The following is a 10,957-nucleotide window of genomic DNA, read 5'->3' as shown; positions in this document are numbered from 1 at the left end:
TATTATTTTTGTATATTATTTTATAATATTATAAAATTAATATTAATTTTAGATAGATATAATACGCTTCTCTCTTTTTCTCTTCTCTTTTCTCTCTCTCCTCAAATAAATTTTAATTATAATATATAATAATAAAAATTATATATTTATATATTTTATAATATGTAATATTATAAAATTTTATATAATTATATGTATAGTTAATTATATATAATATATATATATTTTATTAAATATATATTTTTAATAATATATTATATTGCGTAATGTTGGTGTGTTTTTGGGGTTTTTTTTGGTGTGGTTATGTGTGTGTGTGTGTTTGTGTGTGTGTGTGTGGGTGGTGTGGGTGTGGGTGTGTGTGTGTGTTTGTGTGTGGTGTGTGGGGTGAGCGCGTGGTGCGTGCGTGCGATGGGTATGTGGTGGGGTGGCATATCAAAATTGTATGCGCTTATTATAAAAAAATGAATTTAACAAATTTTTTGCATTTTTCCAAAAACGCAGAGTTTTTCAAACAAAAAAACTTTACACCGAAAACAGGCATTTCAAAAAAAAAAAGAAAAAAAATCCACCTCACATTTCCCGCGCATTTTCCCTGGCCCAAAAATGCAACCACAACGATGGACCCAAAAAAAAAAAAACCCACAAACCAACCCCAAATACCAAACGCCCCCCCAAAAAAAAATCAAACCCCAAAAAAAAACAAAAAAAACCCCTCAAAAAAAATACCCCCCCAAAAAAAAAAAACCAACCGCCTAAAACCAAACCAAACCAAGCCCCGTCACAAGCTTTCAAGAGACTAAAGATAGGGGACGGGGAAAGAAGGGGGGCGCCGGCCCAGCATGGAGAGGCATTCGGCCCATCACGCTGCACCCCGGTCGGGTGCTCCCCCCCCCTCCCCTCGCTCCCTCCCGGATTTTTCGCCAAAAAGGACCGAAAAGGGAACCCGCCAAGGGGAAAGGGAGGCAGCGGAACGGGGGACGGGGGGGGGCAAAGAGAGCGCCAAAGGGACGGAAAGGAGGGGAAATGAGGGTTTGGAATGTTATTGGGTTTTTTTTGGGGGGGTTTTTGTTTTTTTTTTTTTTTGTTTTTTTTTTTTAAAATTTTTTGGCGTTTTTTCGTTTGTAAAAATTTTTTTTTCTCGTTTTGGTTGGCGTCTTGACGAAGGGAATAACGGGGCCCTTGTTCAGGGGCCCTTGTCCCCAACGATGTCTTAAAAGAAATTTGAAAAATTTTAAAATAAAAAAAAAAAAAAGAAAAAAAAATTTTTTAATCCCCTTTTTTTTGGTCCTTTTTTTGATTTTTTTTTATTGTTTCCTTTTTTCTGTAATCCTTTTTACGATTTTTGGGGGATAACTGTCTCGAATATATCATTTAAAATATATTTGAAAAGTTAGATTGTAGATTGTTATTTTAAAAAATCTTAAAAAGCAAAAACAATTTTTTTTTTTTTTCTTTAAATTTTAGTAGTTTAAAAGTTTTTTTTTTTTTTTTTTCTATCCCCTTTTTTTTAAAAAAAAATTCTTCCCTTTTGTGCTGAATAAAAATGTATAGATCGCCTTTTTTGATCTTTTTTAGAGTCTTTGAATGCCCCCCCTTTTTTAGATGTATCATTATGAATATATATATTTTTTTTAGAATACTTTAACTATTTCTATGTGCATGTTGATATTATTATGGTATGTTCTAATCAGATTTTTTACCTTTAAAAGATGTATTTTTAATCTCATAGGCTTATATTATATGGAAGGGATTATTTCGCTTCTTCTTCACATAAATTTCCTCCCTGCGTTTATTTGCTGATCCAGGATTGATAAAAGATCAGCGGCATTTTGCATTTTCTTTGGCTGGGATTCAGCAATGTATTTCAGATGTGCAAGGCTAACACGGCTTATGTGCATGGAGATATTAATTGTCGGCTAGAACGTGGCCGAAGACGAACGGAATTTACAGCGGGAGATGCGCCAGGTCCTTTACTCAGTATGCTAATACACCCTGGCTCTAAATATAGGCTTGCCACTATCCTTGCTTTAGCTAAGGGCAGGAAGCATCCAGGCTCTTGTTTTAAGAGAAGACACATAGGTATTTTCTCCCTTGCCAAAGATCTAACAGGCAGGGAACACAGGAGTCACAAATCAGCTATTTCCACTTGGATGCAGAGAGGCCATGGCTATGAAAATTACCAGTAAATTACCCTGTTTTGAAAGGGGCTTGATTCATAAGATTTGCCGTCCCTTTAAACCATTTGAGAACCAAGGAATGTGAAGGACAAAGCCAGTTTTCCCTCTTATAAGCTTGCTGACATGTAAAAGCCATAGCATGCTGATTTCAGTAGTACTCATAGCAGATGTATTGATGCAGGATAGGTAATAAGGGCATGAAGAAAAGCTTTTGAGTTTTGCTCCTTGCTGATCAGCGGTTTCTCGTTATGGCATGTCTTCAGGTGCGCAAGTCTAATGCTTTATTAGATTTTTAGAATGGAATTTTCAAGCTGTTAATAATTAGTCCCCCCCCTCCCCTTCCTCCCTCTTTCCCCCCAGCATCTAATGCATTAATTATATGTATTCTTGTAAGATGAAACTTGTAAACCTCCCTGGCTATTAACCAGTAATGAATAATTCAAAGCTCTGTTGTCAGAATTTAAGTGGCAGAGGTTTGTTGTTGTTTGCTTCAGCACAGACACTGCAATCAATCAATATCCTTCTTATGATAAATGAAATGTCAGTTTCAATGAATTAATTTGATGTAGGCTTTTTAGTCGTTTGCGTGTATTTGCTAATGACTTGATTCCTGCCATTGCCAACAGACCTCCACCATGAATAGTTTATGGGTTTAGAGCTTGTAAACCTGTATTGTTGAGTAAAAAATTACTCCTAGTTCTGGTCTTTGCTGGAATAAATGCGGTGGAATTTGTTTTGCCTTTCTGGAGTGCTTAAGTGTAGAGGCCACTGCAGTTGCTAAAGTCACTATAGGTGACAAATTTTTCTTTTACTTTTTGAAGTCTAATATAAGCCAGAGTAAGTTTACGCATTCATCCATATACATGTATTTAACCCTTTGATCATGGCCTAGGATTCCATGGCCATTCCCCTGTACGTGTCCAAAGTAGCAAAGGCTTGAAGAGCTATTCTGAACATTATTGCAAGAATGTAAAAAAGTCTTATTAATTGTAAAAATGCTCAAGTGCAATTTCATATGAAAAACTTGGAGTACAAAATAATAATCATCAATTTGTCTGTTTACTTTTGCAGCTGATCTCATGAGAATTCATTTATTTTATTTTGCAAAAAGCAGCTTTGGGAATACATGTTGTTATAAAGTTCATTTTATCCATCTTATCATAGAGTATAATATAAGATACATATTCTCTTTTGAATCATTTTGAAAAAGTACTACTTTGTTGACTTGAGAAACCAAGAACATTTATGAGGAGTTTCTAGTACATTTTCTCTGTGGTGCCCCTCAAAACATGGCATGCAGAAGGGAAGGGCAGAGATGGCAGCACTTCCTGGGCAAAATGGGCTACAGGGACCCATTGCCCAGGATGACGTGCAGGTTTTCCTAAGGAAGTGAACGGTTGTCGCCAAATACATTGCAGATGAGTTAGAATTACAACTCTGGTAGCTTGACATGGTCAAAGGGTTAAAACAGAGTTGTGCTCTAACTTGTGGAGGTAATGTGGTATTGCCTATAGATTAAGTCTTTGTGGAAGTAAAACAAATATTAATTTTAATTCAAAAACCCATAGCCACTGGGGATGTTTGGTAAGTACATGCCATGCCCACTGTGAGTTCAGTTTATTGATTTAAGCATAGATGGCTCCACAAGTGCTCTGACACCAAAGACTCAATTGCCTTGCCCTACCTATCTCACCTGTTACCCTTTTCTTCAATTTTCATTTTTTGATATTGGTGATAACTATAATACTCATGTCAGTTATGATACCCGGTATCAATAACAATAGTAAAAACGGGAAAAGGTGGAATCACACATGTATACTAATTGACTTCTTGGTGCTGAATACTTTTGGAGCATTCTGTTTATTAATACTTTTCATAAACAGTGGGCATTACATGTGTCCAATGGCATGGTTGAAAGTTGATATCAGTTTGATAAAAAAGGGGACATCGTTGTTTTTTTATTTTGGCACGAGAATGTTTCTTTCTTCACCCTCTCGTGTCCAGGAAGTTTGAATCAAGTTTTTTGTCAGTGATCACATCCAAAAAAGATTCAGAAATTTTGCTTTAGCTGTAGCTAACTTAGCTTTGATAGAATAAATATTGCTGTAGGCTACCAGTGTAAGATGGTTTGGAAGAAAATTATTTTAGCAGATAAGCCAGTATGTGCTATAAAGATTGTGTGCTGCAGAAGACTAGGTATGCAATATAAATGCTTGCATGTTTTGCGCAAAAGGGTTTAAGGAGGAACATTTCTGCAACATCAGCATTTTTCTGGTAACTCTGCCTTTCTAACCCATTGCTTCAGTATTTTTGAACAACTTGTTAGGTCATTATCTCCTCATAATGTGAGGAATTAAGCCTTAATTTTATTTATGAAATAGTTGATGTCATGAATTAATGGAGAATAATTTGGTGCTACTAAAAGTATGTAAATACATTGAAGATTGAGACGTACAATCAGTTTTGACTTCAATTTTGCTAGAAAAATGCTAGTATTATGAGGTTAAATTTGAATTTTATTGTCCAGTCAACTTAAAACTTCACAGACTTGCATGTAATGTGGTATGAGAGGTTTTGGTTTTCTTTGAATGAGATACTAATCTTTTGATTTAAATATGGGTAACTAATCTTTTGGTTTGTGGAAATTGTAACATTATTAAATGGTGAGGAATATTTCCATGTGATATTTTTATGTACAGTTTTGTGTTTTTTGCAATTTCATTGCTGTGTGTAGTATATTTTATGCAGGTTTCCTTTGTTGTGCACTCTGAGACTGTGCAATATGTTTTCATTCTTTGAGTAGTAAGCATTTCTTATTAACCTGCCTCACTGTAGTCCCAGTATAGTATGTCCCTCCTCTTTCATTCACCAACAATTGTATAAATAATGAATTTGAGGTTGACTTGACTAAGCCTAGTAGTAGTGTGCTGGCATTCCTAGGATTAGGGGGAACTAAGAGTTTATATTCTTGTGTGTCATGTAGTAGGGGATGGTGGTGGGCCTGCGCCTGTGTGTGCGGTTCCCGACCTCCCGACGACAGTGGCGGTGGCTGAGGTTACACCTGTGACCCGCCTGCAAGGTGGGCCACACCTGTGTTTACTCCACCCAGTGACACTTCACCCCACCTTATGAGTGGCACTTCAGTATTTTCCATTTCCAGTGACCTTACATGCTACCCAGTGTGCCATAGTGACCTAGCCAGAGCTCGTTTTACATCATTATCTCTCTCACAATCTCTCTTCTCCCCTTATCTTTTTCTCATGCTCACCTCCTTTTTTATTTCTACCTTTTGGTCAGATCCAAACTTTCATATCTAAGAAATATTAATTTTAAACTTTCTGAAAGATAATCATGGGTATAGCAGACATGAATGGATATGACAAATTCATCTAAATAGCCTAGCTTCTTTAAGTCGTTTGATTATTTCTGTGTAGTTTTATTATAAATGAGATTTATTTTTGAATCTTATTACAAATAGCCATTCCCTGAAGAGCTTGTGTTTACTTTGTCTGTGGGTTACAGATACCTTTGATGATGCAGTAGAGGAGAGAGTCATCAATGAGGAGTACAAGATATGGAAGAAAAACACCCCTTTCTGTACGACCTGGTGATGACCCATGCCTTGGAATGGCCCTCCCTCACTGCCAGTGGCTGCCTGATGTTACAAGGTGAGTGCAACTGAGGGTATGAGAGAGATAAATATCTGATGGTTTATTAGGAGGAGGGGTGGCTTGGTGCAAAGTAATGTGTGGTATATAGCCACTAGGAATTTTTTGATTAACATTTTCTAACCTGAAATTTGTACGGGTCCTCTCTTCTAGATTTATACCGATTCGTATTTGTAAGTAACATTTATTTGTTTTTATTTTATTATTATTATTATTATTATTATTATATTATTACCTATCTCAAGGTATTATTGGGGTAGCAGTTGCTGCTTCATGCACCGGAAAATAAGTGTCAACAAATTTTTTAGTTTTGTAAACCAGTGACTTATGAATGTCTTTTATCCTATAAAAAGGCTAGACAAGTATGCTCATGAAGAATTTTATTGTGTAAACCTGCTGAGTAAGTGTTTGAGAATCTCATTTGGAAAACAATGAAGGCCGAGGGAGGATGCCTACTCAGATCAGTAATAACAGTAATTAAAAAGTAATAGAAAGCCAAAGAAAAATTTAACCCAAGCCAAGGCTTAGACATAAAGATTCAAATCTGACTTGTACAAATAATGAGTGAATAAACCCTACTGTTCATAAAAATGACCAGAAACACAAACCTAAACTGGGTGCTTTACATTAAACTCCTACCAGATATCAAAGACTTCATATTTCTAGGCAGGGTCTCCTCCATAGGACCATTCCCTATATTCCTAGCTGGGGGCTCTGCTTCTGGGCCTCCAGTCACCATATATTCCTATAAATGTTCATTCCTTTTAAGATACAAATTGGGTTTACTTTGCCGTTGAAGGCAAGATATGCAGTGCTGAGAAAGCGAGAAATCTCTGATATCTGTTGGTTATGTGCAGCTGGGACATAGTTCTATTTCCCCTGAATAGTGGGAAAGAATTCAGAAATGCAAAGTAGCACTGTCAGTAGCTTTGGTTCCAAGTGGCAAATGAGTATTATGACAATAGAACTGGTGTGTGTGCTAGTAGATGGTTATGTACATTGTGTATGGATGTAACAGTTGTTTTTAGTAAAAATGTGTACATGATAATATACAGGACGGGAAAGTACAGTGAATTCATATTTTGTTGTGTGATAAAATAGAGATTGAAAATACAGAAGTATTGTGCGTTTTGAAGAGCGAAAATGACATTATGATGTATATTACATATACAGTTTATACAGGGTTACCACACAGGTAAGCTGTTCAGGTGAGGTAAGGCTGGACTGAACTTAGCTCGTTATGCTGGGTCATGTGTACAGCCGTCATAACAAACCACTTGATCTGCCGGGTACAGTGACATGCATGGCGACACACTAGAGAGCGTCAAGCATGAAATTCCGCTACATGTAGTAGACTCCTCCTCCCAGAAATCACTGGAGTCTATGATGCCGAGAGATTTCTAATACCCATCACTGAAGGATTAATCTTATTATACAGATTATTGCATGTATCATTGAGAGTAGTTTTTTCCTCTTCAAGGGAATATCTGCAAAAAAGCCTACTGTTATGTAAAAAAAAGAAAAAAAAATCACACTTTGAGATTGCAACATAATTTTTACTAATTGTAGACCATACAGTTACATTTCTTTTTGTGCTTTTTAAATTATATGGATGGGGTGCTTATTCATCCCCCCCCCCCCCCCCCAGGAAGCTGAAAATTTGAGTGAAAACTTGTACATACATTTCTTCTGCTTTTCCTCCTAATTTGTTGCTAGACTTGTCCCGCCACCCCCACACACACACTTTTTTTTATGATGATAATAATAATAGTAGTAGTAGTAAAGACTATCATTTGCTTCAATCTGAATATCTTACCAATGAAAGAAAGAGCGCTGAAATCAGATAATTTGTGTTCGGACTTATTCAGTCTTCTTCCTCTCTTCCTTCCCTTTCTTCCCCTACCATCTTTTAGGCTGCAATACTATTATATATGAGAAGAAAGTTCAGAATGTGTACTATGCAGTCTAACTTATTGCAATCTGATCAGTGCATTGGTTTGTGATGCAAGTGAAAATATAAAATTATCCATTCAAGACACCCACAGGTCCCTCAGGTAATATTGCTAAATTTATGCCTTGAGTTAGAAGTATGCTGTCATGCTAAAACAGATCAATAATTGACAGTTCATTTTAAGAACATTTTCATGGTATAAATCAAATGATAGAAAAAAATTGGCTGACACTAGACAGCTCTTAGATTCTCGTTTCCTAGTGCAGTCGTCATGTAAATACATAGCAGAAGTTTCTCTCTCACTTATTCTCTTGTATGCATAAGAAGTGACATAGGAGACATTTAAGTCGGGGATTCATAAACTTGTACATGAATTTGTATACTCTCCCTCTTCCTCCTATCAGCTATATATATAAATGTTGTGTGTTGGTAGTGTGTTTTTACATTTTTAATTTTAATAATTTCTTTCAGACCTGATGGCAAAGACTTCAGCATTCACCGACTGATACTAGGAACACACACAAGTGATGAACAGAACCATCTCCTCATTGCCTCAGTTCAGCTGCCAAATGAAGATGCCCAGTTTGATGCCTCTCACTATGACAACGAAAAAGGAGGTATGGTCTAGTCTGCTGAATTGAAAAGGGAGATTCTACTACATGTAGTGAATTCCCGCACCCAATGACAGGAAATCGCCAGTGTGATACCGAGAGATTTCTAATACCATCACTGATGGATTAAGAGGCACTCCTTGATTGTAGCTGAACAGCATGTCGAGTAGTCCTGTGTCACGGAATGTGTCATTTTTTATTTTATAATTTTTTACAAAGTTTGTTTCATGTCAGCCTTGAGGAACCTTTGTTCCTCTCAGTTTTGTCAGTGAAATAGTAAAATAATAAGAGTATTTAAACTACATTTAACCCAACATTGCCGGGTCACATGAACCAGTGTCATAACAAACTGCTTAGTCGGCAGGGTAAGCCTGTACATGGTGACACTCCAGTGTGTGTGGAGCAGAATGTTTGGCTTGATGTGGTGGACTTCCACGCCCAGTGTCTGGCCGTTGCCAGAAATCACCCTCAGGGATTTCTGCTACCTGGTAGTGATGGGTTAATCCATTAATGACAGTATTAGAAATTTCTCAGTTTCAAAGCCTCTAGTGATTTCTGGCAACCATTCTGCCATTGGGAGCAGGAGTCCACTACATGTAGTGGACTTCCTGCCATGCATATAGCCATACCCAGCAGATCAAGTGGTTTGTTATGATGGCTATACACGTTGCCCAGCAGTAACAGGTTAACTTCAAATGTCAGAGTTAGATCAGTTGCATTTTAAAAGGCACCCCCTAATTGCTTGGTCAGTAAAATAAGTTCTATCAGATTTGAACAAGGGCCCCAATATTTACTTATCTGCTGTCTTTTTAAATAGTATTAAATGTTCCTACTAGCAGTTGGGTAATTACTTTCAGAAGTTTATTGTTGGAATAGCATAAATGATTCATAAGCATGCAAGGAAAATCTAAACCAGGTGGAGTAAAATTTGGTCAGCAGTAGTTGGATAGGCCACTGGTGCACTTAAGTCAGTTGTAGTACAGTTAGTCCAGAAATAATTTAGAGTACTTTAGAAATATGAATGGACACTTGATAGTTTTTTATTATTATTATTATTATGGAGTACCTTATTAAATATGGCTGAGAATACTTTTTGCTTTCATTGTTATTGATAAAATTCACATGCACAAAGTTTAATATTCCAAGAGAAATGCAGGGGATGGTAAAACCTTAAATGTATAGAATGACTTGCCTGTACAAACCCTATTATAGTATTTAGTTGTTAGTAGTCAAATATATCACAACAGGCATGATTTACATCTGCTTCATCTTTCAGAGTTTGGTGGCTTTGGCTCAGTCAGTGGAAAGATCGAAATAGAAATTAAAATCAACCACGAGGGAGAAGTAAACCGTGCTCGCTACATGCCTCAGAATCCATGCGTCATAGCCACCAAAACCCCTTCAAGTGATGTACTTGTCTTTGACTACACAAAGCATCCATCAAAACCAGATCCATCTGGGGAGTGCCATCCTGACCTAAGGTAAGGTTTGGGTGATGTGTGGTATGTTGAATAATGCTCTTTTCTTTTTCTTGTTTTTTGTTTGACTGTATAGGTATCTTTTTTCTAAGGATCTTTAGGGTAGAGAATTTATACATGCCATTTACTTTTCTCATGTTACACTCTTGACAGGTTACGTGGCCATCAGAAGGAAGGATATGGTCTGTCTTGGAATCCTAATCTGAATGGGTATCTCCTGAGTGCATCAGATGATCACACTATCTGCTTGTGGGACATTAATGCAACTCCAAAGGAAAACAGAATAATTGATGCAAAAACCATATTCACAGGACACACTGCTGTAGTGGAGGTATTCACTATTCACTTCAATATGTTATTAGTTATTCTTCCAAAGGGAAAGGACATTTATATATTGAATTTGAGAGACCCATTGGTGTTCTATGTTCATGCAAGGAGGACATCATTTTGAGCTTTTGATTTGCCATGTTTCAGGATGTCGCCTGGCACCTCTTGCACGAGTCCCTCTTTGGTTCTGTGGCTGACGATCAAAAGCTCATGATCTGGGACACTCGTGCAAACAACACTAACAAGCCATCACACACAGTTGATGCCCATACAGCGGAGGTGAACTGCCTCTCCTTCAATCCTTACTCTGAATTTATTCTTGCCACTGGAAGTGCAGACAAGGTAAGTATCAGTTGCATTTGTTTGAAAGAGTTGAAATACATGACTTAACTGCACAAAAATATACATTTATATATATATATAAATATTCATTTTTGAAAGTGCCTGGCAAGTTATTTCTGATTTTGTTCAAGTAGGCCCATTTAAGAGACTGTAAGAGTTCCTTGTGCCCCCTACATAATATCTTTTTGGTCAAAATTTTAAATTTCAAGACATCCTGTTAGTATTATATAGTCAGGGTTATAGAGTATAGAACAAGGGTAACTGGGAAGGATTAAGTTTTCAGTAATAAAGGGAACTGTATTGTAAACACACAACCAGACGTGTTCAGTGTAATAACTAAAATTTGCACTTTTCTAATTACACAACTTGGATACTCAATGCTCATTGAACAGTTGATTGTTGT

General features: G+C 36.9%; 1 protein-coding gene across 1 annotated transcript in view; it reads left to right on the top strand.

The window, feature by feature from the left end:
- The first annotated feature begins 5,131 nt into the window (after positions 1-5,131).
- The window catches only part of LOC119582871 (chromatin assembly factor 1 p55 subunit-like), a 7,796-nt gene continuing 1,970 nt past the window's right edge, over positions 5,132-10,957 (top strand). Inside the window, 7 exon segments of the mRNA XM_037931371.1 lie at positions 5,132-5,256; positions 5,700-5,818; positions 5,821-5,845; positions 8,268-8,413; positions 9,684-9,888; positions 10,039-10,216; positions 10,360-10,554. Of these exon segments, the coding sequence (XP_037787299.1) occupies positions 5,752-5,818; positions 5,821-5,845; positions 8,268-8,413; positions 9,684-9,888; positions 10,039-10,216; positions 10,360-10,554 (816 nt within the window). The 5' untranslated portion in view covers positions 5,132-5,256; positions 5,700-5,751.

The sequence above is a fragment of the Penaeus monodon genome, chromosome 16 (assembly GCF_015228065.2).
Source record: "Penaeus monodon isolate SGIC_2016 chromosome 16, NSTDA_Pmon_1, whole genome shotgun sequence".
In the NCBI taxonomy this organism is placed as follows: domain Eukaryota; kingdom Metazoa; phylum Arthropoda; class Malacostraca; order Decapoda; family Penaeidae; genus Penaeus; species Penaeus monodon.
Note: the sequence above shows the minus strand (reverse complement) of the source record. Positions and strands in the feature narration are given on the sequence as shown.